Source organism: Triturus cristatus, chromosome 3_2, assembly GCF_964204655.1.
Source record: "Triturus cristatus chromosome 3_2, aTriCri1.1, whole genome shotgun sequence".
Classification (NCBI taxonomy): domain Eukaryota; kingdom Metazoa; phylum Chordata; class Amphibia; order Caudata; family Salamandridae; genus Triturus; species Triturus cristatus.
Genome location: NC_140584.1, coordinates 925146538 through 925172441, shown reverse-complemented (window position 1 = coordinate 925172441; position 25904 = coordinate 925146538). Strand labels below are relative to the sequence as shown.

At 44.6% G+C, this 25904-nt stretch overlaps 1 protein-coding gene across 1 annotated transcript in view; it reads right to left on the bottom strand.

Moving 5' to 3' along the window:
• Positions 1 to 25904, bottom strand: part of DHX40 (DEAH-box helicase 40) — a 332526-nt gene that overhangs the window by 141619 nt on the left and 165003 nt on the right. The window contains exon 10 of the mRNA XM_085649399.1: positions 18796 to 18978. Within this exon, the coding sequence (XP_085505525.1) occupies positions 18796 to 18978 (183 nt within the window). The remainder of the gene's footprint in view (positions 1 to 18795; positions 18979 to 25904) is intronic.

Below are 25904 nucleotides of genomic sequence, written 5' to 3'. Positions count from 1 at the left end.
ATATCCTAGCACTATGGTGCAAGGGTGCCTGTGTCACCACATGGCTGCAGTTTAAGCAGCCGTGCAGAGAGAAGCGAAGCATAGATTTGCAACATATTTATGTACATATGTTGCATCCCTGTGCTTCGGAAGTACTACAGCACACTGTAGTTAAAGAGGTTACTGTGTGATGCTGCAGCACTTCCTCATAGTTCTGCACTTATATATTCACCATACGCTACTAATGCATTCATTCAGTCAATTACGTACAACACATACATTTATTTTATTTTATTATTTATTTATTAGGCATTTTTATAAACATTTAGTCATGCATAACACAAAGTTATAATTGGACAGATTCAAGACATCAGTACAAAGAGAGACACAATTAGCAGTGGTACAGTGATCGTACATTGCTGCAGTAGCATAGTCCCAGGAAGTCCCGGAGCCCCAAGACCAGGAAACAGGGCAGCAGCCTATAAAGGCAAACATAAAAAAGGGCTTGTGTGCCACTATCAAGCAAGACATCAATCATTATTAAGTGAGAGCAGATACGATGTGAGCGGTCCCCAGATATCTCTTGGTTTGGAGGCTGCAGGAGGCTCCTCCGCATAGCATGTAAGCTGATCACGGCAGTATGCCAAGTCCTGCAACCACAAGTGGGCCATGGGAGCCAATCGGCTCTACCAACAGAGAGAAATACGTCGCTTAGCCAAGAGCAAGGCAATGGATACTAGTTTTTTGCTAAAAGGGCGCACTGCAGCCCCAACTCCCAACAGGCATAGTCGCGGGTGGCAGTCCAACGGCTCCTCAATCATCTGTCCAAGCACTCTAAATCACCTCACCCCAATATGCAAATATCTTTGGACAGTCCCACGCCAGATGATAAAGTCTGCCCCAGATGCACCACATCGCTTACAGGCATCAGATTGGAGGAGCCCAAACTTGCACAATTGTGCTGGCGTATAGTACATCTGATGCAGATACTTGAAATGTACCAATCTTAGATTGCCATTCGGCGTCAGGAGGCCCATCAAGCTACAGCCATCCAGCCACTCCTCCTCCGTGAGAGGTTCCGGAAGCACCTTGTTCCAATTGCCCAGGGCCTTTGACCCCTCGGAGATCCCTTCCCTCTGGGACTCCTTGTAGAGTCTGGTCACTAGTCGCGCTCTAGAGGCAGTCGTATAAATCAACTGCAGTGCCCCAAGAGTCAGCGGTTCAGATGGGAAGTGCGGATTATATGCACGCATGGCAGACCGCAATCTCGCATAGACGAAGCGCTGCATGGCCGACACCTCGCCATGAGCCGCTAGGTCTGCCAGGGTTATAAATTGCCCTCCCGGGAAAACGTCCGCCATGACGTTGAGGCCCAAACTCCGCCAGCGTTCGCAGTGTACCAGTCTCCTGAGTCACCGATTGATCAGAATGGTGGAGCAACGGCATACCCGGAGCATAGAGCAGCAATTTGCCCGCACGCTGCCCCAATGCCCGCCAGGTGCCAGCGGTAGTCTGCACCATGTCAAATTCCCCTTTCTCGTGCACCGTATATGTGTTGACAATCATCGCTTTAAGGGGCAGAGGACGGACCGCCCCCGCCTCCACGGCCACATGCGGGATGAAAGCCGGGTCATGTTGCCAATAATAAGCGTATTGCGCCTGTGCGCAGAGGTAGTAGAGATAAAAATCCGGCGTCGCAAACCCACCCTGGGCGTAAGGCAGGGTGAGAGTCCCCCAACCAAGGCGGGACTTCCTCCCTCCCCACGCCAGTGTAATCAGGAGGGAGAGGAGAGTGTCAAAAAAGGACTTGTTAAGTTGTACTGGGATGTTACAAAATAATATAGAAAGCACGGGAGCACTACCATTTTCATCAAGGCTATTCGATCTGCAAAGGAGAACGGTAGTTTGATCCAACGAGTCACCTGTTCCTCCAATTTGGTAACTGCAGTACCAAAATTTGCTTGTATGACCGCTTGGGAGTCTCTATGCAGCCACACCCCTAAGTACTTAACAGCCTCTAGTCCCCACACCAATGGATATTTCATGTCAAAAGGCTGGGTGCTATCAGCAAGAGGTAATACAGTGGACTTGGTCCAATTGATCCCCAGACCAGAGAAACGCTCAAACCTGACATATTCACGGATAAGCGGCGCCAGATACTGCTCCGGCTCACGGACATACAGCACCATGTCATCCGCGTACATGGAAACAGCCAGTGGGCGTTGCAAAAAGCGCAGTACCGACGCAGCATGTCGCTGTCGCACCATGTAAGCCAGAGGCTCCAGCACAAGCGCAAACAGCAGAGGCGACAACGGGCAGCCCTGCCGCGTACCTCGGTGGATCGCAAACTTATCAGATAGATGCCCATTAATTCGCACCCTAGCCTCCGGCTTAGTATACAGCATAATAATCCAGTTCGTAAAGACGAACGGGACCCCCATACGATGAAGGACTGCTAACATGTATGACAATCCTATAGAATCGAACGCTTTGGTAGCGTCAAGGAGCACCGCCACTGCTGGGAGTGCAGGGGTCAATACATGCATGACCACAAAAATGGTACGAAGATTGTGGGATGTGGAGCAGGCGGGGACAAACCCCGACTGGTCCGGAAGAACCATAACCGGAAGTAGGAGCTGGAGCCTCGTGGCCAGTACCTTTGCCAATATTTTGATGTCAGTATTTATTAGCGACAGTGGGCGGTACGAATCACATTGATCAGGTGGCTTATCAGGCTTAAGAAGGGCGACCACCAGTGCCTCCCGAAGCGTCGGCGGCAAGCACTGAGTCTCGTACGCCTCCTCATAGAGTTGCAACAGGCATGGTGCCAATTGGTCCGCATATTCTTTATAAAATTCAGCCGGCAGCCCATCGGTGCCCGCTGCTTTACCACCAGGGAGCGCCTTGATAGCATCTTGGATCTCCCCAAGCGTCAGGCGGTGCATCAAAAACTCCTGTTGTCTACGCGACAACCACACTAACGCGATGTCATCTAAATATTGTTCTAACTCACCCTGTCCAGCCGTGGGCCGGTGACTATACATATCAGTGTAGTAGTCCGCAAATGCTCTTAAAATACCGCCATCATCCTGTCGGACCTCCTCATCAACCTGAATGCCTTGTAACACATGCGCCCTACGGTGGGGATCAAGAATGCGAGAAGCAAGTGATTTCCCCGGCCTTCCGCCCTCCCCATAATATCGTGCCCTACTACGCCGGGAGAGATGCTTAATTTCTTGGTCCGCAGTAGCATTATACGCTGAGATTTTTCCCTTTATCTGCGCCAGGATGTCTGGGCTAGGCCGAACACTGTAGGAGTGCTCCAGAGTCGTCAGTTCCCTCTCTAGAGTCTCCATCGTGCGACGGAGAGACCTCAAAACTCCAGCCTGTAGGCCAATGCACTCACCCCGAATGGTCACCTTAAATGCTTCCCATAGTGTCGCCATTGTCGTCACCGATCCCGTATTTACTGTGAAGTAATCCGTTATGGCCGTACGAACCCCCTCCCTGAACACCGGGTCCAGCAAGGAAGTGGACTGCATATGCCACTGGAAGGGGGGCGGGACTCGCGCAGGCACCACCATATCCAGTGCCTCTGGAGAGTGATCAGACAGCGTTCTAGGTAAGTGCCCAACCTGTACCACCCAACCGCAAACATCCGGCGTTACCAGCCAGTAATCGACACGGGACCAGGCCTGCCTTGCATATGAGTGACACGTTCCCTCCATGGTCTGAGTGTGCCTCCGTCGCCAAATGTCCACCAGTCCCAGGGATCTCATTCCCTCCCATACTGCACCCAGAGCCCTTCGGGAAGGGCAGACCACTGTGGTTTTTCTATCCAGTGCAGGATCCAGTACCGCATTGCAGTCCCCTCCAAACACAACAGTCGCACATTGGATATTGGCAAGCTTACTCCAAAGAGCATCAAAGAAACCCGGGTCATCTGTATTTGGACCGTATATATTAACAATTGTTAACGGCATATTATAGAGTGTGCCATGAGCTATAACGTACCTGCCGTCTGTATCAGCATCAACCAGTTGGGGCACAAAGGGAACATTTTTCTTGACCAGAATTATAACCCCCCGAGCATATGAGGAGTAGGACGCAGCCAGCTTCACCCCCGCCCAACCAGCCGCCACCTTCCGGGCGGATTGCACGTACTACACATACATTCATCTAAACTTTCACACACTAACAAAGAAATTGAGCTCTTTTTTTAAACAGGAAAGTTAGTTCTTACAATTACTTTTTTTTCCTTCTTTCTTCTTTTATATTTTTTTTTGGTTTTTCTAACAATTTTGTGATTTTTTTGGTTTTTCTGAAAAAAAAACCCCAGGAGAAACCAAACAATGAACTTCAGGGAACAATAAAAAAAAACAAAAAGAAAAAACTAGCAAATGTGACTTTCTTGCCGCCGGCAGATCAGATCGATCCTGCTCACCATAGCACAAAGTCGCATTGCACTTCGTGCACAGCACTTTTAAAAATTGAAATTGAGGACGGATGTCCAAGGTTTGGGTTGATGGATGCACTCTTGATGTGCTCGGCTGCGATGAGGTGGAAGGCCAGGAGCAGGAGTGTTTCTCATCCGTCGGCACTCTTCTCGTGCAAGATTGTTTGGATGAAGGGTCCTCATGTGCTTCATCATACCTGCCGTGCCGCACGAGTATTTCTTGTTAGGATCCCCTCGCGACAGGACTCTTTTGCAAATCTTGCACGTGACCAAGGTGACATTGGTCTTATTCTGCCCCTCGGGAAAAGTAAAAAAGGTCCTCATCACTGAAGAAAAACGTTCTTTGGGTAGTGCCTCCTCCAAAAATTCATCCTCAGAAATATGAGGAGATGCAGGTGATGCCTGCTGCCCTGAAGCCATTTTTGGTTGAAAAAAGTTAGAGCTAAGTGTAAACTTAGTCTAAAAAATCTTCTTCTCTTCAAAGAGATGGTCCTCTAAACAAGGTCAAAGAAGAATGATTGAAATGGGTGGTGTCTTTCAATAGTTAGAAGAGGAAGTGTAATGAACCAATCAAATCTCTTTTTTTGCAGGTCACATGGGATCCGCGCACCCTGCGCGTACACAGCACGCACCCAGCGCGCATCCGCGAAATTGAATTAAAAAAAGTTATAGGATTAGATGTAAAAATATATTACTTTTAAGACTAGTTTAGAGTTTGTCTTCAATTTATATTCACATGAAATACATAAATATGTTTTTTTAAATGTCAAATACTTCGCAGGATCAGCGCACCTACCGCGTCAGACGCAGATGAAGCATCGCAGACACACGTAAACGTCGCGTTACGTACAACGAACGTGTCGCGTATAGGCTGGGAGTCGCGTACCGGTCGCATTGGAATCGTGCACTTACCACGTACCCGACGCATACCATGCGCGGATGCTATAGCGTAGGGATCGAGAACGGTGCGCATAGGGTGCGCGGATCCAAAAACATTGAAAAAAATATAAAATAAAGTTTTGAACATATAATTAAAAAAATATTTTTTAAAAATATAAAAAAAATGTTTGAAAAACCCATTAAGTTCAAATAATATTTTTTAATTGTTAAAAGAATTAATTGAAAAAATAAGTTTAAAAAATGGTGATAAAAAAGTATTTTTAAGAAAAATGTAATTAAATTGACACACTGAATTTGAAAAATATACAAATCCAATCAAAATCATTAAACATGATATCTTCAGAGATAAGTTATAGATAGGAATTAGCATTTAAAAAACCTTTGAAATTCACTGAAAAAACCAGAGGTTTCATGCACGTTATAGTTAGGAATTGGAATTGGCACTCGCGCCCCCGCAATGCACTGCTGATGACGTCACATATTACATCACTCATGACATGGTCAGTGACATCACTGATGACATCACTAATGACATCTCAAATGACATCACCGATGACATCACTGATGACGTCATCCAGTGACTGTGTTTCTGTAAAGTTTAAATATGTTTTATATATTTATAGTGAAAGGCCTGTGGAAGAATGAGTGGCTGTACAAGTGTGTGAATAGATGATTTTCTAGGTGCGTAACTGACTCTACAAGTGACGTCATCAGCAGTGCATTGCGGGGGCGTGAGTTATAGTTAGCTGAACTAACTATAACAGGGGAATTTCTAGGGTTTTGTATGAGGGAAATGTCCAGCTAACTATAACACCCCTGAAACCTATGGTTTTTTCAGTGAATATATATATATATATATATATATATATATATATATATATATATATATATATATATATCCTCCAAATTTGGTTCCTGTGAGCCGGTTTTCGCAGCGCTCCACGCGGGTGCGTTCTCCTGCGGTTGAACCACACCGCTCCGTATTGTGCACACAATCTTCCTAGCCAGGAAGAAAAACGGGCCGCACTCTCAAAGTGACAAATAACGCATTTATTTTTTTCTTTACATTAGGGCATAGTTAGCAGAACTTGATCTACGCGTTTCGATGCCTCCTGACACCTTGCTCACGATCAACTCGCCCACTGACTAAGTCTCATTAAAAAGCAATCGAGTTGCTATGATGTCATTTCCTGTGTTCTTACTGGCCCTTTGCCTTATGGTCAATGTAGTTGCCAGCGGTTTCTTTGAAGAGAATGAGTTCGTTTCCACATTTCACTCCTGCTTGACCGTACGTTAATCTTGAAGTTATTTGATTAGATGGTTTTCAGGGATACAATTGCTCTTTGTGATTTTATTTCATTAATTACGGCATCCATCATGCAATGTTTTTGCAATGCTTTTCTTTGATTGTTATTTAGAATGTTTTTCTGTAGGTTTGTCAATAAAGTTACTTCTTCTTTTTTTCTATTTTTATTTCCTTTCATGTTCCTCAGATGTTGTCCTCTCTTGTTGCATTGTCGATTTTTTTCCTCGGTCCGTGATTCATTTCATTGTATCCCCACATTATTTGTATTTTTCTATTGATGTTTTATAAATGAATGTATAACTCCTCTGATTGACTCAGGCCATGAGGACTAAGAGTTCTCAGGTTTAAGATGTAACGCGATTCCTTCTGGCGCAACAACTTCTCCCGATCTCCACCGCGTTCTCTTTTTGGAATTGTCTCTATTCCAAAGAATCTTAACTTCTTCCGATCTCCTTGGTGAAACTGCTCCATATGTTTTGATACCGCATTAGTTCGGTCTTTATGGATAGTTGCCCTCACATGCTCCATTATTCTTTTCTTTAATTCACAGATGGTACTTCCCACGTACCTTTGTGGGCAGGGGCATTCCAACACATATACTGTGTATTGCGTCTTGCAGGTGATTAATTGACGAATTTCCCAGACTTTATTGTTGGCCAATTTCACTTCTTTGATGGGTTTGGCTATTTGGCACATTTTGCATGAATGGCATTTTACAAACCCTTTTGTTTTCAGCCATGTGTCTTCCTTTTTTTTGCCTCTGAAATGACTGTGAATCAAATGGTCCTTCAGGTTTTTTGCTCTTCTATAAGTCACTGTGGGATGACTCCCCACTATGTCTTTAACCGTGCTATCCAATTGCAGAATCTTCCAATTTTTTCTCAAGATTTTTTCAATTTGGTTGCTTTCTTGTGCATAATCCATAATCATTCGTATTGGTTCCGTTTTCTCACTGTTGTTCACTTGTTTCACCGCTAGGCAATCCTCTCGTGTTCTTTCGTTAGTTCTTTCCCAGCATTTGGTTACTATTCCTGGTTTGTATTGCCTCCTCATGAAACGTTTTGCTGTTTTCTCGCTGTGAATTTGCCATTCTGTTTCCTCACTGCAGATCCTGCGGATCCTTAGAAATTCTCCGTATGGGATGCTGGAAATTAAGGAACTCTGATGAAAGCTAGTCGCTTCCAGGGTGGCATTTGTTGCCGTTACCTTTCTATGTAGCGTCGTCTGAATCTCATTGTTCTTGATATAGATTTCTGTATCCAGGAAAATAACTCTTTCCTTACTTATTGTATAAGTAAATTTCAAATCTTTTGTGCAGTTATTGATCACATCGAAATATTCCTGGAATTCCGTCGCTGTGCCATCCCAGATTATTAGCAAATCGTCGATGTATCTTTTCCAACTGACGATTTTATTCACTGCTTGATCATTCATTGTGTTCCACGCATGTTCCTGTTCCCACCATCCCATGGCTAGGCAGGCATAACTAGGACTGAAGGAAAATCCCATAGCGGTCCCGCTGTTTTGACGGAATATTTCTTCACCAAAAACGAAGATGTTTTGATTGAGGCAAATGGATATCATTTCCAACAGCATTTTGTTGCGATTGCTGTAAGTTATGTTTCTTTCCTGAAGGAAGAAATTGCATGCTTTCATGCCCATGTCATTCCCTATATTTGTATACAGAGCTATGACATCCATCGTTATTAATTGATATGATGCCTGCCATGGTGGGTTTTGTAACGATCTCAGAAGATCCGTGGTGTCTTGTATGTATGAGCTTAATTGCGTCACATAAGGCCTCAAAAAGTGATCTATAAAATTCGCCAAAGGTTCCAGCAAAGATCCCTTTGCTGATAATATTGGTCTTCCAGGGGGTTTCTTTTGATCTTTATGCAGTTTAGGCAGGAAGTAAATTGTCGATGTTATTGGATGTGTCACCGTCAGGAATTTTCGCTCATCTTCATCAATTAAGCCAAATGATACCCATTCTGAAAGTTTCTCATGCACCATTTTTTAATTGCTATGGTAGGATTACTTGTTAGTTTTTCATAGTATTGGGTTTCTCTTAGTTGGCGGTGTGCCTCTGTTATGTATGCCGTCCGTTCCCATATCACTATGTTGCCGCCCTTGTCGGCCATTTTGATCTCAATTTGGTCATCTGTTGATAATGTTTTGAGGGCTTCTCTTTCTTCTTTCGTTAGGTTATCGTCATATTTGGAATGTTTCAATTTGTACAAGTCTTGAATTACTGCCTCTTGAAATAGATCAATTTTATTTCCATGAACTAGTTGGGGGTAAAATTTCGATTTGGGCTTCTTTCCACTGAGGCCTCTCCCAGTTTGTCTGCAAGCTTCTTCCAGGGGCATATCTTCACTCTCTGTTGTGTCCAAATTAATTAGGGTTAGGAACGCGTCTGAGTCTTTCGCTTGAAGGCCTCCAGTTGTTTCTGCTCGTGTTGTTTTATTCAGTTGTTTGTATGTCGCTTCTTTGAATACTTTGGCAAGTTTGATTTTTCTGATGTATAAGTAAAGATCTATTCGTATTTGTGCCAGATCTATTCGGCTTTTTGGGCAGAAGTTGATGCCCCTCTTTAGTAAACGTGTCTCTGTTTCATTTATGGATCTTCTGGACAGGTTTACTATTTGTAATTCATCGTTTATCGTTTCTGTCTCTGGCGCATGCTCCTTGTTTCCGTGCCAATTTTTTCCGCACCACCACTTGCACCTTTTTCCTCTACTCTGCGGTTTCTTTCCGGCCATTGCCGTCCTCTTCCTCTTCCTCTTTGTTGCTGTTGCTGCATGGGGCGATTTTGTTCCCACTGTCTTTGCTGCAGAACGAGGCGCATGTCCCCTAAAAAAGACATTTTCACTGTGTCACCGATTGATGTAGATTCCCCTTCATTTGAATCCGCAGAGACTAATGAGGACGCGTTACTCGATAAACTACTCATGCTGTTCCAAGACATTTGTTCTTTTAGTCCATCAAACTTTCTTGCAAAAGTAAATATTCGGCCTTCCGCATAGTCATTTGAGTCTCGTATAAATTTAGAGTGTTTCCTTTCCCTTACTGTGTCCTCATGTCTTTCAATTTGGATCTCCAACTCATCTTTAAATTTATTCATCTCAGTAGTTAACTTCAATTGCGATATTTCTTTTTCTGTTTCCTGAAGTTGTGATTTAATTTTTTCCAAACCTATCTCAATGTGTTTAACCAAGATTTCAATTAAACCCAATGACGATTTTAATATGAACTCTCCCCATTCCTGCAATAGTTCATTCGTGGTGTCTTGATTATTGGGCATGAGCATTATTCTGAGACCCCTTGGAACACGTTGTACCTCCAATTATTTTTTAAGAGTGATGAGTTCCCATGCTTTATTAATTTCCTTGCGGCTTTGTTTTTCCCACTGTCTTAATTTGCTTTTCACATCCGTTTTTGCAGTTGTAGAGGTTGTACTTGTCTCTTTCGTTCACTGGCCTTTATCAAACATGTCACTCAGGAGTTCATTCCTCTTTGCTTCCCTTCGTTCCATATTTCTGCTGTTACTAATGCTTGCCCTCTTGAAGCTTTTTTGTGATCCTTATCAGTCTTTGCGTTATGTCCTTTGACCGGTATTCCTTTGTACAATTAATCCAATAGCTTCTCGCCCGCTCGTTCCCTCATTGAAACAATGTTGCGGTTTAACTGCTATAACCTTTCCACTTCCTTGTTCCTGATAAGAGTGCATTAGTACTGTCAGTACTTGGTGAAACGTAAATATATATATATAATATATATATATATATATATATATATATATATATATATATATATATATATATATATACACATATATTATCTACTGGCGGTCGCCAGTAGATAGTTATAGTTAGGACCGGGTTTCCATAGGAAATCTGAAAATTCTATTTTGAATAACTTTGGCGCCGGTTGACGAATCCTCGCGAAATTTTCAAAACTAATGGGGCGCTCCGCTCAGCTCCTACCCTGAAAGTCTCGGGGTGATTCGTCAAGCGGGGGCAGAGAAAAAAGGGGGGGTCCCAAAACACGTTTTCCCCATGCATTTTCCCATAGGACCTTTAGCCGAAGGTACAGCCCGAACGGCTGAAGAGAATTACTTGAAATTTGGCAAAGAGGTAGGATTCATGTCAGTCAACATTCGAATCGGTCGAAATCAGGAAGTGTCGGCCGCCATTTTGTCTGTGACAGTGAAACAGAAAGGTGGAGAACATGAAAAGGGGGCAGGGTAGAGAGTTCCTGACCCCCTAGCCTTTGTCAGGGGGTCCCTGAAGGACCCCATAGGGTGAAAAAAACATTTAATATTTTCTTAAAAAACTCGCGGGGTGCGCGCACGGTGGCAAAAAATTAATTAAAAAAATTACAACACAGTATATTAGGAATATAGCTCTTCTTGGAGAAGTGAAGTGAGTTCTGAAAAGAACTGTTTTTTGTCGAGCAGCAAAAAAAAAAAAAAAAAAAAAAATGAAAAACTATTCACCAGAACAGCATTGCACACATTGCACCATATATGCACCTTCTGGAACAGAGGGTGCATATCCAGAGGTCGAGAAGCAGGTGAAGCTGCGGCTGCAGATGATGTGCTCGGCTGAGCTGCGGCTGCAGATGATGTGCTCGGCTGAGCTGCTGGAGGGTTGTCTCTTGCAGCCCGAGCATAAGCCACAGGATGCATTGCTTTAAAGTGCCTTATCATGGAGTAAATACTAAAGGAGTATTTTTTTTTAGGGTCTCCTCTAGATAAGACCACTCCACAAACAGTGCAGGTGACTTTAGGAGCACTCACCTTCTTCTGACCCTCTGGAAAAGTAAAAAATTGCCAAATAAATGAGTCCTTCTGTTTCCTCTGCCTTGAGGGCACAAAGGTCTCCTCCTCACTCCCTGAAGAAGTGTCCTGTCTGCCATTTTCAGGTGCAAGAAAAGCAGTTCAGCTCCTTCTCCCAGTAAATAAGAAGTAATAATGAGGGGAGTGGGTGTGGTGTTGGAAGATTCTGGAACTGAAACTACTTTGAACCAATGAAAAGTGTTGTTTCGTAATCACATGACTTGCCGTGCGCGCACCGTGCGCGCACGGAGCACGCGCGCATGCGCGTAAGGAGCACGGCCGCACGGAGCACGCACGGAGCACGCAAGCACACGGAGCACGTACGCATGCGCGCACGGAGCACGCATGCGTACACGGAGCACGTACGCATGCGCACACGGAGCACGTACGCATGCGCACACGGAGCACGCACGCATGCGCACACGAAGACGGTGCGTGCACCGTGCGCGCACGGTGAAAAACTTTTAAAAAAACAAAAAAAAAAACTGTTTATAAGTTTATGGAAGATATAGGTTTCACACTTAGGAATTAGCATTTTAAAAACCTTGCAAATTCACTGAAAAAACCATAGGTTTCACACACGTTATAGTTCGGAATTAGCATTTAAAAAACCTTGCAAATTCACTGAAAAAACCATAGGTTTCACACATGTTATAGTTAGCTGGACATGTCACTCGTAAAAAACCATTGAAATTCCCCCGTTATAGTTAGTTCAGCTAACTATAACTCGCGCGACCGCAATCCACTGCTGATGACGTCACATAGTTAGAAATTAGCATTTAAAAAACCTTTGAAATTCACTGAAAAAACCATAGGTTTCAGGGGCGTTCTAGTTTGCTGGACTTTTCACTCGTACAAAACCATTGAAATTCCCCCGTTATAGTTATAGTCATTGGAGATGTCATCAGTGATGTCATGAGTGATGTCACTGAGCATGTCATGAGTGATGTAACATGTGATGTCATCAGCAGTGGATTGCGGTCGCGCGAGTTATAGTTAGCTGAACTAACTATAACGGGGGAATTTCAATGGTTTTTTACGAGTGAAATGTCCAGCTAACTAGAACATGTGTGAAACCTATGTTTTTTTCAGTGAATATATATATACACATACATACATATATATATAATCCAAAATGAGTTTCAAGTAAACGCACACTCGAAGTCTCAGGTTGCAATGCAGGTAGCTAGTTTATTGCTCGTTACACGTTTCGACAAAAGTCTTGATCACACTCGTGGATTATTGAAATTGCCGGTTTTGGGCTTACCGGCGCCATGCACCACCTAACAATGGGCTCGGTCCCGAAATGACCCTTTTCTGAGGCTTTTGATTGATTATATATATATATATATATATATATATATATATATATATATATCCTATGGGCAATCGCCAGTAGGTAGTTATAGTTAGGACCTATTTTCCATAGGAAAAGCATTTTTTGTATTCCTAATAACTTTGGCGTCGTTTGACGAATCTTTGAGAAATTTTCGAAACTAGTGGGGCGCACCGATCAGCTCCTGTCTTGAAAGTTTCGGGGTGATTTGTGAAGTGGGGGCCGAAAAAAAAGGGGGGTCTCAAAACGTGTTTTCCCCATGTTATTTTCCATTGGAAAGTTTAGACGCGGCTACAGCCCCAACTGCTGAACGGAATTATACCAAATTTGGCAAAAAGGTAGCCCTTGGTTCAGAAAGAGTCCTTTTTGTTAAATATGGTAAATCCTTTCGGTAGTTGAGAAATTAAAAAATTTGTGGTCGGAAAATCAATTTCCCATAGGAAACTTTAGGCACGCCAACAACCCGAACTGCTGAACGGAATTACACCAAATTTGGCAAAAAGGTAGTGCTTGGTTCAGAAAGCGTCCTTTTTAAATGGTGTATATCCGTTCAGTAGTTGTGAAATAAAAGTTTCGATATCTAGGGACGCGGTGGACTCGCGAACCCTCCTGACCACGGGCTTCACTGTGATTGGCTGCCAACACTCCAAACCAGGAAATGTTGGCAGCCATCTTGTGACTCGGTAGAACCGAGTCACAAGAAAACAGTAAAAACAAAGGTGAAAAACAAGAAAAGGGTGCAGGGTAGAAACACCCTGACCCCCCAGGGCCAAAAAAGCATTTTTTTGTATAATTTCAGCAGAAATCGCGTTGGGATTGCGAATCTCCCAAAATTCTTTTTTTTAAACGAAGCTCTGGCTCCCGCGCTTTGTTTTCTATAGGCCCCCGGGTGGGCCAGATCTCGGGGGCATTATCCATTAATTTCGTGGGGCCCGCGGGGGGCCCCATAGCCCCTGGGACCGCCACCTCCCCAGGGCTGTTTCTAATATGCGGGAGGGCATGCGGGCTTCCCGCAGCCCTGGGGCTTGTTTAATTTGTGAAGGGCCTCCAAGGGCCCCCCAACCCCCGGGCACCGCCACCCCCCGGGGAAATTGTCAAATATGATATTCGCGGGGGGCACACAGACCCCCCAGCCCCAGGGACCGCCACCCCCAGGCCTTCTTTTTTTATTAAAAAAAAACCTGTGGGGGGCGAGCACCCCCGCATGCCCAGGGGGACCGCCACCTCCCTGGGGCTCTAAGAGGCAAATGCGGGGGCCCGTTACAGCCCCCTACAGCCCCGGGGCTGTGCACACGTTGGGAGGGCAGCCACGCGGCCCCCCTCCTGGAGCCCTCCTTGGTGCTGGGGACTGCCACCCCCCAGGGCCGGCTCCTGCAGTGTCCGGAGGTGCCCACCCCCGGGACACTGCTGTTTGCAAAGACAGGGCGGGAGCCGTCCAGCTCCCGCCCTGTCTTTGCAAACTCCGCTTTGCTTCATTGTAGCGAGAGCAGGGAAACCTGCTTTTCCACACAGGAAGCTGCATGTTAGCACCTCAATGTGTGGAAAAGCAATGCCGGCTCCCACAGGAGGCAAGGAGCCGGCAGGGAGCGTAGTGGCATTGGGGCTCCCCCCAAGGTCCCCAATGAGGCGGCCAGGCCCCGGGTGATGGGGTCCCCGGGGCCAGAAGTGGCTCAGGAGGGGGGGCCACATGGCCCCCCTCCCCATTACAATAAAAAAAATGTTAAAAGGCAGGCCGGCCCCGGGGGATGCGGTCCCTGGTGCCATAGTTGGCCTGAGGAGGGGGGCCACGCGAACCACCCTCCCAAAAATAAATTTAAAAAAGATGGCCAGGCCCAGGGGGATGGAGTCCCCGTGACCAGAAGTGGCCCGGGAGCCGGGCCACGCGGACCCCCTCCCCCAAAAATAAAGGCCGGCCCCGGGGGATGGGATCCCCAGGGCCAATAGAGGCCTCAGGAGGGGGGCCATGCAGCCCCCCTCCTTAAAAAAAATAATATATATGTGACCATGCCCCAGAGATGGGGTCCCCGGGCCGAAATTGGCAATGGGAGGGGGGGGGGGCACGCGACCCCCTTCCCGTTTAGATTAGTTTTTGGGGGGTCAGGCCCTGGGGGATGGGTCCCCAGGCCCAAAAAAAGGGGGCCACACAGCCCCCTTCTAAAAAAAACAAACTTTTGTGGCGCCTTTTAAGTTGGGGAATTAATTCCCCTTCAATACAACTAGCCCACCAGGTACCTCCAGTATGCGCCACAGGGCTGCCTTGCAGAGAGGTGGTCCGAGGCCATGCCCCTTTTTACACCTCTCTGCAACGCAGCTCTGCGGCGTTTACTGGAGGTACCTGGTGGGCTAGTTGGAACCCAGGGACCCTTAGGACTCAAGGGGATTCAATCCCCCAATTTACAACGCACCAGGGGGCTCGTTTGCACAGTGGTGCAGGGAGGGGGCGTGGCCTGATTTGACAAGTGTGCAAACGTGCCCTGTGGCGCATTTTAAGTTGGAGGATTAAGTTCCCTTCAATCCTAAGGGTCCCTGGGGCCAACTAGCTCACCAGGTACCTCCAGTACGCGCCAGGGAGCTGCGTTGCAGAGTGGTGGTCTGAGACCACGCCCCTTTTTACACCACTCTGCAACGGAGCTCTGTAGCACTTACTGGAGGTAGCATTAGCATTTAAAAAACCTTAGAAACTCACTGAAAAAACTATGGATATCAGGGACGTTATAGTTAGCTGGACATTTCACTCTTAAAAACCATAGAAATTCCACTGTTATAGTTAGATCAGCTAACTATAACTCGCGCACCGCAATGCACTGCTCATGACGTCACATATTACATCGTTAATGACATGGTAAGTGACATCACTGATGACATCATTGATGACATCTCAAATAACATCACTGATGAAACAATTGCAAGAAACACGAAAGAAATCGAGATGGCGAACAGGAAAATGTGGAAAATAAACCAACTGATCACATGTAGGAGTCAATTTGTAATTTATATAGTTGAATGCCCATGTACCTTAAAATATGTGGGCAGTACCATCTGCGAGCTAAAAAAACGTATCCTTGAACACGTAAGAGCAACGATCAACATTGACAGAAGCAACGCCATTGCTAAGCATATGGAAAAAGAGCATAATAGCAATTGGAAGGAGCTAAGATTCTATGCAGTGGAGCAAGTGGAAGTGAATGCAAGGGGCGGTGACCGAGAAAAGATCCTAAGACAAAAGGAGTCTAAACATATTTTAAACTTCCGAACACTTACCCTGATGGGATTGAACCAAGACGAAGTGTTACATTCACATTTATAATGATTGGAGGAGTGAGTTCTCGGACGAGATTTGAAAAATACTTTCAAATATCTTCAATAATATTTTAGAACTGTATTGTTTCTTATAAAGGTTTCCCTTTTATTAATTCTTATTCATTCCTTTATATCAAAAACGGTTTTCACATAATCACAGATAATCAAATCAGCAATGAATTGATGTGAGAAATTGGGGAACGTTAGCTGTATAGTTTTGTTAAGGTGATAAAATGTAAATTGGTGGAATCGGTATAAGTTTAATGAGCATTTCTAAATTTACCTGAGGAGTGATTTGGCCCACCGGAGGGCAGACAGCATGCATGTGTATAGAAATTATTTGTCTAATTGATGGCAGAATCATTTGGGTTTGATTGTGGATATGATATGCAATTCATTTTTAATGACTTAATGCCCGCCGGAGGGCCGGACCCTAACTGTCAACAAATAGAAAGGCCTGCACCATAAAAAACATGAATTGAGCAGGACTGCTGTAAGATTGCAATTGGAATTAATTTTTATCATAAGTTGATACATATATTGAATGACACAATAAGCACTAAAATAATGGTCATATTCTTTTATATAAGTATTGTATAAAAATCCGCAATTTGATGTCCTGTTGATAGTTTAAGGAATGTTTTAGAGTAAAACTGCAAATACCACAATGCAAAGCGACGCATTACAGGATGTGATGTCAACCTGTTTAAATAGGATGTGGAAATGCCACGTTTTGTGTTGTTTGTATCCCTGTGAGCAAGGTCTCGGCGGAGACCGAAACACGTAGGGGTTGCTGGCATGCTTTAAATAAACACCAGATAGAAAAGCACGATAGATTGGACTAAAATTATTGTTGGATTACTGCAAGTGCGGGAAGAATCCCAGTTTGGGAGTTGTGGTTGATATACATTTCTTTTTCGGGGGTACACCACCCAAACCCCCTTTTATAACACCCCTTTACCAATACCTAACTCTGAATCCTAAAAACCCTTTACTACCAATTTGCTCAACCTTTAAAAACCCTTACAGCCGCTTACTGCTACCTACCCCTGAATCCTTAATCCCAAAAGTGAACCCTAAAACCGCTTGCTACCCCTTACCCATCCCTGGACAGAGTCCCTGTGTTCTGCAATGGTCGCCAAACATTTTTCTTCAAGGTGTGGCTAGCCAATCAGATCGTTTGTTCCCACTGGACCAAGTCCAACAGGAAAAAAAGCCCTCTTTGCCAATAAAAGGTCCTTATTTTTTTTAATTTATGGTACTGCAGGGACTCCTGCGGGACGAACCATCCAGATAGTACTAAAATGTGATCCCCTTCATGACCACTCGATACATCTCTTTAAATACGAATTTCTAAAAAACAGCTGAACAGATTTTCACCTAATAATGATAAGCAAGCTTTCTAAGTAAAGCTGTAAGTAGAGCTCTAACTTTCTGCCAAAGTTAGTGTAACTCTGTGCGGTTGTTTTTTCTGTATTGCTTCTTAAAATTTCCGGTGGGAATTAACATGGGAAAACAATGTTTGAGACCCCCTTTTTACATGGCCCCAACTTGGCGGATCACCCCAAAACTTTCCGGAAACCACTAAGGTAGATGAACTTCTTGCTAAGTTTTGTGAATATTCGTCAAAAGCGAGATATTGATCTATGTTATATCTCTCTCTCTCTCTATATATATATATTACCTACTGGCGGTCGCCAGTAGGTAGTTATAGTTAGGACCACGTTTCCATAGGAAATCCGCAACATTCTATTTTGAATAACTTTGGCGCCGGTGGACGAATCCTCGCGAATTTTTTATATATATATATATATATATATATATATATATATATATATATATATGACTGCGCACACACACACACATTATGTAAATAACATTTTTTTACTTTCCTGCGTTGTTAAGTCCGGCATTATAAGTTACCTAAAAACAGCATACGTGCTACTTACCTGCGTGGTAGAGACTGTATGGTAATGGATACGTGGTAAAGGTTATATACCGTAAATTGTGCATAACAGAATTTTCTGCTGTTTACTGGAAGACTAAATGAAAACAGCAAAGACACAACTGGTAGCTAGGGGTTTGGATTGCAGGGCATTTTTATTTTTTTGTCTCCGATTTGGTAATGAACATCAGAGATTAATTTGAAGAGAGAGAAAAACCTCTCTTGTTAAAGGAGATGTCATCCTTAAAAATAAAAACGCTTCTTCAAAGTGCATTCTCATGTTTTAATAGCTCAGTATCTCTAGATACTGGTCATCTGGCCACAGTTCACAAATACCATGCCACAGCAGTGGACTGCTTTTTACAAAACCATTTAAAAGCCGAAATCAATACTTGCGAATGACCAGCGAGGTGGATTACTTTGTTACCTGTCCATAATTTGAGCTTTTCCAAGCATCCAGATGTCAAGACAACATTTTATCCTAAGACCGTTTCTTTCAATAAACAACCTGTAGAGATTAATGTACACCGGGGTGCAACTGCTGTTGTAAATCAGTAATGGAGGGCCTGTGATTGCAGTTCAATAATGTGTAAACTGTCATCTATTATCTGCTTCTCACGCAGAAATGTGTCTATCCTTTTCAAAGGTTAAATCTGAAGTAATTAGGGAAATTCAAATCTCTCTTTTAAAAAGACACACTACATACTTGAAATAAATCAATTCTCTCACTTACTGAATAACGTTGTGTATTTCCAGACACTTCAGTGTGAGGATCACAGAGGTCAAGCTTGTTCGCTTTATCTCAGGCACCATGTGCTCGGGCATGCATTGGTCCCAAAATTCCTTGCTGTAAACCCGGAAGCACACCCCTGCTGACGTACGACCGGCTCGTCCTGTGCGCTGCACTGCTTCGCTCCTCCAATATGAAACAGAAATGTGATAGCTCAAAACAAAATGTCTCCAGGCAGAGCCAACAGAAACAGCAACATAAATTCAGTAACTTAGGGCTAGCAGCAGCAAAAGGTGAAGCAAAAGATCTGGCAGACACAAAAGATCATCTGGCAGACACAAAAGATCATCTGTCAGACACCAAATGGTCTGGGATCATTCACAGGGTTTTGCTGTGTCTATATCAATCAGCAACATACCGATCGAGTTCAGGCTTGGGAAAGAGGAAGGCTTTAATGTCTCAACTAAAGATACTCAGGGATGGTCTGTAACTGAAAGTATTCTTAGGTTCATACTTCTCTCCTTGGCTTAGAAAACCCACACCACGCTGTCCATGCATACTTTCCCAACTACCCTGTATTTTTCCTCCAGTAAGCTCAACAATCATGCAGGTTAACCATGTCACCATCAGAGCTGTGGTCTGGTATCAGGGAACACATAAAATGGACCCCATTTCTGAGCGGGGTGGCTAATGAACCGCAGCCCAAGCTTTGTGGTGCATAGTCGTCAGTGCTAACAGACTACAGTCCAAGGGCACAATACTTTTGTTCCTGTACTACTGCAGGAAGACTGCCAGTAAAGGTCTGTCCAGACCCCGTAACTTGTGTCTCTTGTCTTATCATGTCTGGGCAAGGCATGAAGATGGATATATGCTTGGCTAAGTGGTTCATGGATGGACTGGTGAATGGTGCGTGCTGCACAAAATGATGGTTGTGTTTGTGTAAGCTGGCTTTGTCTATCTCAGATCTACCAACTTCTAAGGCCTTCAGGCTCTGACTCTGAAACTGTGTATGAAAGGGAAGAAGAGCACATTTGACGCATCATCATCTCTGGCCAAACAACAGTATTGTGCCGCAGACTTTGAGCCCATGTTTGCAACTTATGATGCTCATTGTTCTACCATAGGTGAACTGTCATTTCACTCTTTCATAGTACGGTATGTGTGAAGGTTGACTGTACAGACGAGTGTTCTATGTCAAGACCAGAGTCTCAGATTATGCATTAAACTTTCTCTATTTATTACTCAGCAGCCAAGAAAAACACCAATACTGCAAAAACTTAAGGACTAAATATCCCACGAGTCCTAAAAGCAAATTAGCAATCCACTAATCCCAGCCCCAGATTTGATAGTAAAAGGGTCCACAAGGAAAAAAGATTCTCTTTCTTCGGCTGCTCAGCAGCCAGATAGGGGCTTTTCCCTAGTAGACTGTTTTATATTTAGAATTATTACTGAATGCAGCAAACAAGTTATTTAGTTTTGTTTGGTACTGTCAAACTGTTGATTGCCTCATAACAGCTCTTTCTTTCAGGTTGTCAATCCAGCAAGGTCAACCATTATGGGAATCCTTTCTGTGGCAAAGCAATACCCTGACTAAAAAAAGTCATCTCTATGGATTGAGGAGCCATGCGGGAGAGTTGATTAGCTGTGAACTGTGCAGTAGTGGGTCGAAATCATCAGACTGCGCTATGCGCCCGATCAGTGTGCCTCATGTATCTGGCTGGTCTCCTCTTCTGACACACACGAGTGGCACCTGCTAGGAAGAACCTCTTTCTTTGATTCAAAGCCCATTTTCAAGTACCCTTGTTGGCCCCATGACAAGATGGCTACATGTGTGCAAGCACTATCAGTGTTACAGAAGGAGTAGCACAAGCGTCTGCGGCTCCTTATGCAATACCAAAGTGCCCCGGGGGCAAACAAAGCGGGCGCACATACCTGTTGCGCCCCAGGGGAAATTTCTGTAATAGGGCTCTTGATTGCCACGGCAGGGGTACTTAGTGAGGATACATTTAAGGAGGCACTGGCGGAGCAATTATTTCAAGGAAACTGGTGGATGCCATTCCTACAAAAAAGTGGTCTCCACCACATTAGAGCCCCGGAATAGGCAAATATTTTTGTTGGTGGCAAAGAGTAACAGGATTGCTCTTATAAGGGAAGACTTGGGGTCCACTCTGCCCGACAAAGCCCAATAAGCTCAAAAAGACCAAGGTCAAGCTGGCCATAACCTCCACTCTCTTCAGTGCCTTTGAAAGACCATGTCAGGCTGAGTCTTGGAGGAATTTAGGGATGATTTTCATCCTGTTGATACCACTGATGAGGACGTACCTTGTCCAACAGTGGTCATTGATGACAGTGTAGAGTCAGAGGAACATGACCAAGAAGAGGACTCGAACCAGGTTCCAACTGACCATAGTGACCAGATGGCAGTCCTAAATTTCCCTGGGTGGAGGACCTGCCTCCTGTCGTCCGGTACAAAAGAGGGTGGTGATGGACAGAGCATCAGAACTAATCAAACACTCTCACCCAGTCAACAGATCTGGGTTTGATCCATCACCGTTTTTTAGCCCACTCTGCCACCCCAGTTCAGACATGGCCATATGCAAATCAGTCTGACCCTGTGCCTCATGGGAACAGTCCAGCCCGAACTGCCAAGCCATGCCTTCCCTGGACCGGAAACAAGCTTCCTAGGACCGGTTTCTGGCATTTCAGCCGTCTTCAGCCAGGCTTGCTTGAATCCAGCGGCAAAGTGAGCAAGGGACTCACGTCTGAGCATACCCTGCCAACTTATAGCGAACAAAGCGGTACAAAAGGGGGTGGTGATGGACAGAGCATCAGAACCAATCAAACACTCTCACCCAGTCAACAGATCTGGGTTTGATCCATCACCGTTCTTTAGCCCACTCTGCCACCCCAGTTCAGACATGGCCATATGCAAATCAGTCTGACCCTGTGCCTCATGGGAACAGTCCAGCCCGAACTGCCAAGCCATGCCTTCCCTGGACCGGAAACAAGCTTCCTAGGACCGGTTTCTGGCATTTCAGCCGTCTTCAGCCAGGCTTGCTTGAATCCAGTGGCAAAGTGAGCAAGGGACTCACGTCTGAGCATACCCTGCCAACTTATGGCGAACAAAGCGGTACAAAAGGGGGTGGTGATGGACAGAGCATCAGAACAAATCAAACACTCTCACCCAGTCAACAGATCTGGGTTTGATCCATCACCGTTCTTTAGCCCACTCTGCCACCCCAGTTCAGACATGGCCATATGCAAATCAGTCTGACCCTGTGCCTCATGGGAACAGTCCAGCCCGAACTGCCAAGCCATGCCTTCCCTGGACCGGAAACAAGCTTCCTAGGACCGGTTTCTGGCATTTCAGCCGTCTTCAGCCAGGCTTGCTTGAATCCAGTGGCAAAGTGAGCAAGGGACTCACGTCTGAGCATACCCTGCCAACTTATGGCGAACAAAGCGGTACAAAAGGGGGTGGTGATGTCGTCCGGGGTCAAGGAACCAGTAGGCATTTAGCACACAAACAATGTATATCTCTTGTGGTCTACGGAATGAACCTGGTTGGCAAAGGTAGCCCAATATGTAAGTAGTAATATAAGGAATCCACTGGACACAGAAGTCAGAGGCCGTATTAAAGTCAAATACCTAGAAGGTAAGGTGACTGACTGCAGAGACAGATGAGAAAATGTCCACATTCATAATGAAATTCGTGAGAGGGTAGAAAAAAGGGATTGAAAATTCTTAGAGAGCATGCTGGAATAAACTCCTTGACACTGTGCGACCTCTAACCAAGATTCTGGATATGGCCAACAAGGCTTCGGAACTTGACAACCTCATCTAGCAGGACATCTTGATGGGTTGGGAGCAGAGGGCAATCTATTTCCTTAGAAGCACAAACTGTGTGTTGCCTATTGAGAGAGGATGCACACCATTGATAAAGAACCAAAGCTTGGCGAATTAGCTACCTCAGAAGGCGGTTCGGTGGCTGAAGGCACTCTCTTTGGGGAACCCTTCATCAAAGAGATAAGTAACTATGCCCCCACCTTTTTCTCACTAGACAAAGCCCAACAATCCCTGGAGAGATGTTTCAGACAGAGGGTTGGCCGGTAGAGGCAAGGGAAGTCTTTACTTTCCAGCCTCCCAGAGCTGTCAGAGAAGATCAAAAGAGATTTGGTGGGTTCAATCCATCCCAAGGAGTCAGCAGAAGCAGTGGAAGTATAAGAGTTTTCCTTGGCTTGAACAATGCACCAGGTGGATCCACAGACAAGGACTAGCTCTTTTTCCCAACCAAAAGTTGGAGGATGGCTGACCCTGTTTTTACACAAATGGAGGGCGATAACAAGGGATGCTTGTGTTGTACAGACTGTAACAGGCTTCCAGTTTTGTGGAACTCCAAGCTAAAGGAGAAGGTTCAATCCCCTTTCATTTTTAAAGGCAGACATGCTCCTTATAGATAAGGCTCTTCAAGACAAAGGCCAGTGGTGCTTTCTTTTTTTGCATTCGAAGAGGTTCCTGAGCAACCCCTTTCTAGTAAAAAAGAAAAACAAGGGGCACCACCCAGTGATACACTTGAAGAGAGTTAAACAAATGTCTGGTGTACTGCTATTTAAAAATAGAAAGGATGCATCTCCTCAGAGACATTCTGCTACCTAACAATTGGATGGTGAGATTGGATCAGAAGGCATGACTTCAATCTTCACACTCAACAGAAGATTTAGCTAGTTTGTCTGGAGTCAGCAGATATATGAATCTGTGGCTCTACCCTTCAGTCTCTCCTCCACTCACTGGTGCCTCACCAAGGCGTTGAGATCGGTCATTGAACTGCTGAGGTCAAGGGGTATTAGACTCACTGTCTACCTGGACGACATGTTGCTGATGAATTAGGATTCCGCACACTTGAAGAATGATTTGAATATGGCAACATCCCTGTTTAAGGTCTAGTGTTCATTATCAACGCTCAGAAGTCCGAATTTGGCCATCCAAAGAATAACATTCCTAGACTTAGTGATACAGTTGGACTGGCATATGCTTAAACTTACCCAAGAGAGAACTGAGGTAGACACTAGTGAGAGAACACATCTCTCTGAGATAGTCAGATTAGTGGGTCTTCTGGGTTTGTCTTTAAGCAATATTCCCAGGACCCCTTCATTATCTGGCACTGCTAAGACTCAAGTCCTCACAACTCAGGAAACAACAGACTTATGCAGCGAGAATAGACCAGACAGAAGAAGCCAGGACAGGAATTTACTGGTGGCTGGACCACATGTGGGCCTGGTACGCAGGCGATTTTTGTTCTGCACCACATCTGGTAACAGAATCTGACACAAGCTGTTCAGGCTGGGGAGGCTGATTTGTGAATATTACATAGTCACATTGTGGTCAGAACAAGTGGAGGAGCTACACATTAACTGCCTGGAACTCGTGGCGGGTTTGTTTGCAGTAAAGTGCTTGACAAGGGACAAGATCTTGTGCTCCATCCTGCTTAAGATGGACAAGGTATCGGCAGGCAAGTACATTAACCATCTAGTAGGGGAGCCATCGAAAGCCTTGGCAGAACTAGCCAAGAAACATTGGAATTGTTGTCTGGAATAAATGTTCTTGGTCACAGTTGATTATCTGCCGGGAGAAGCTCAACATAATAGCAGACTAGAACTCCAGATACCGGAGGGAATTCAGTGCATAAAAGCCAGAGCCAAACTATTTCAGAAGATATTGAACAAGTGAAGACTGTGCCATATAGATCTCTTTGCTTTGTGGCTGGATCATCAACTCCCTCACTTCTTCAATTAGAGATCGGACCCACATGCAGGGGCTAAGCATTCATTCCTACTGGACCGGTCAGAGTCCTGGATATGTGTTTTCTTCATTCTAGATGATTGAGAGGCTTAAAGTGCAGGTCAGGAGACAGAAGGTGAACCTGGTTCTAGTGACACCGGTTTGGAGATTGAAAGCTTACTTTCAAGTTCTTCTGGAACTTTCTTCGCCAGACTCCATACATTTAGAAGGATGCTCACAGAAACTCACATTAGATGGTACTGAAAAGAACCCTTCGACTAAAGATATGGAAGATTACTGAGAGATGCTTGGAGATCACAAGACTTTTGTAATTGGCTACAAGCCTCGTCAGGAAGGCATGGTTGGATTCTACTGTCAAAAAAAAAAAAGCTGAGCTAGGCACAGATGGTCCAGTTGCTGTAAGGGACGGAGCCTTGACCAGGTGGGACATACATAGTATACATATTGACTTTTTTGTCACAATTAGCAAGTAGAAAATTGGTTTATAACATCATCAATCCTTGCAGATCTGCTATTTCAGCAGGCCAGTTTCACCTGAATGGGGTGCCAGAAGGCAAATATCTGCTGGCAAGCAGATTCCACAGTAAAGTGTGATTATCACAACCTCTAGAACAGCGGTATTCAAGTTTACTGAACATGAACTCAGTTCTAAACCTTCTGATATCTTGGCAAGGTAATCAGTTTGTCGAGAAAGGAATCATTAGTAAGGCAGTCAATGTTATTATGCCTTTTCCCTAGCAAAAAAACGTCTGATGCAAGAGTGCTTGATGGGTCATGAAAGATATTCACTTCAGAAGGAGTCTCTTCCACGGTGTCTAGAAACATCAGATCTTATACTAGAGTGGACAAATGCCAGTTTTTCCTAGAAAATCTAAAGCTATGTGTGGTATGATGCATTACGGCTTACAAAACTATGAAGAAGATAAGCCCTCCAGGTATGAGGCAACTCTTGCTTGTGATTAAGAAATGTTATGAACCAGTTTCATTTCCCACCATAGTGAGACAAGTCCATTGGATTATGCAGTAAGCAGGAATGTTAAATGTTCTCTGTGGTGTACACAGTCAAAGGGACCATGACATCAAAAGCTTTTTTCCTAGGAGGTCAATTGGAAGACATTCTAAATGCAGCTGACTAGCTTCAGATTTAATGTATACATTTTTTCACTTTAAAAAGTGCAGTGGGTGGCTTTACTGGTAGTCAGTAAGCTTTAAACTTGCATATTCCGAGCCTCCGACCCCACATACAATATGAAATTTCCTAGCCAACGTGAGGAAAATTTCAATTTTGTTAAGGACATGGAGGTGACGATTATCCC